General features: G+C 46.6%; 1 protein-coding gene across 1 annotated transcript; it reads right to left on the bottom strand.

The window, feature by feature from the left end:
- Positions 1-157: 157 nt before the first annotated feature.
- Pmar_PMAR027364 (hypothetical protein) lies at positions 158-814 on the bottom strand (the record flags this gene model as incomplete). Its single annotated transcript, XM_002777487.1, has 1 exon — positions 158-814. A coding segment is annotated over one exon (657 nt), but the record flags the coding sequence as incomplete, so codon positions are not given.
- Positions 815-1,825: the final 1,011 nt, after the last annotated feature.

Genomic DNA, 1,825 nt, shown 5'->3' with positions numbered 1-1,825 from the left:
CAGTAACCATAGTGAGCTTTCCAATGCACGGCTCAAATAGTGGAACTCGTGAACGGCCGACCAATGTCGTCTACGAACAGTCTCAGTTACTCAACCTTGAAAGCCGACAAAGAACGATCATCACGAATCCAGTAAATGGTGTTTTTGTTAATGGTACGTTATCCACTGCTCTCAGAATAGCAGCCAAGTCAGATTCTGACATCATCTTCTTATAACGGAAAGATTGACTCGGTTCCGCAGAAGGTAACAACAGGGCATCATAAGAAGTGGTGGCAGGAGCATCCCGCTCAACCTGTTCAACAGAATGGAAAGAACCATCCACAGGAGCAACCGGTGCAGAAGGAGGAGGAAAACGAAAGCGACTTGCCCGGAGTCTATCGCCAAAACCGGTCACAAAGATGCTATATTCTGCTGCATCATTGATCTGCCTTATCGCAACAAACTTCCCAAGACGGTAGGCTCGCTTAACATCTTCAGATGCCTCTATCGGGATAGCTGCCTCAGTAAGCTTATCAAGTAAGGCAGGGAAGACGATCGAGGAGTATAGCATAAAAGCATTGATGGCCTTCATGGCAAAATCTGAATCAGACGGAGAGCCAACAACTAAAGTTATAGCACGCTTCAATCCGCTTCTCAGTAAAGTTTCCAACTCCTCAACCGTAGGAAAGGAATCCTTCTCCTTCTTAAGCTCAGATACCAAACGTAGAACCAACCAGTCTTCAAGTTTCACAAGATTAAAGGGCTCGCCCTTAAAGTACACTTTATCCAAAATACTTTCTGCGAGCTGTAGGAAGACTTCATCGTGGAGCGCCATGTTAGGATTAGATAACTCAACAAGAGTTATAAACAAGTGGTTCTTAACTAATGATCAATACAGTAATCGTAAAGTATACGCTAGGCTAGCAAGGGAGACTAGTATCACAAGAATCTAAAATTACAGAAGACACTTGTGTACAATATTTCCTCACATCAGCCAAGTGCTTCCCCTCAAGGAAGTCTAGGAGTATATTGCTCTACGAATCGTAGACTACGATAGAACAACGGCCTGCTGTCAACAACTCCTTCTACTGTGCTCCACCCACCAAGCTGGAGACTCGCAGCGAGGTCACGGCAGCTAGCAGCGCGACTTTGTGCGGGACAACTCTCACTCACCCCAGGACATTCATTCACTCGTGGGATACTATCCCAGGGATAGTCACCTGACCAGTGTATGACTGCGAGATTCTGATAGATCACTTGATGCACTACTTCCAATCCTTCCCAGCAGACCAGAAAGCGGGTCAAAGAAAGTGCGCTCATCCTTCGTATAAAGTCGAATTTGATCTGAAACGCAACTTGCGCGCAAGTGCTTCAATCAACTAACCAAATCCTCACACAGCACCTACATGCTCGCATTAATCTCATGTGATCATTTACGTATTTCTAGTGGACGGTCGTCAGACAGACGCATCACGATCCGGTTCCCATGGGGCTCCGGTTCGCGAGTTTCGACATCCTGAAGTTTGCGCTCCTCAAATCAGCGAGATACTAAACGACCATCTAACTCACCGATGTTAACCTGTTGCGTCGAAAATGCAGTCGGGAGCCTCTAAACCGTGTCGAAGTCGACCGTTGCGAGGTAGTCCAGTCGATAATTCACGGTTCATCCTACTAAATCAGCTGTATAGCGCCCAATTGAGGCCAATGGAATGTGTTCATCTGAGGACCTCTATCGCCCTAAGGTGGAGGAGTTCGCGTTCCCGAACGCCATATTTTTCCTTGTCGCACCGACCGGACAGAACACTAACTATACCGTTATATACTGTACCCTCTTCGATGAGTTGTT

This window comes from Perkinsus marinus, assembly GCF_000006405.1.
Source record: "Perkinsus marinus ATCC 50983 genomic scaffold scf_1104296951620, whole genome shotgun sequence".
NCBI lineage: Eukaryota > Perkinsozoa > Perkinsida > Perkinsidae > Perkinsus > Perkinsus marinus.
Note: the sequence above shows the minus strand (reverse complement) of the source record. Positions and strands in the feature narration are given on the sequence as shown.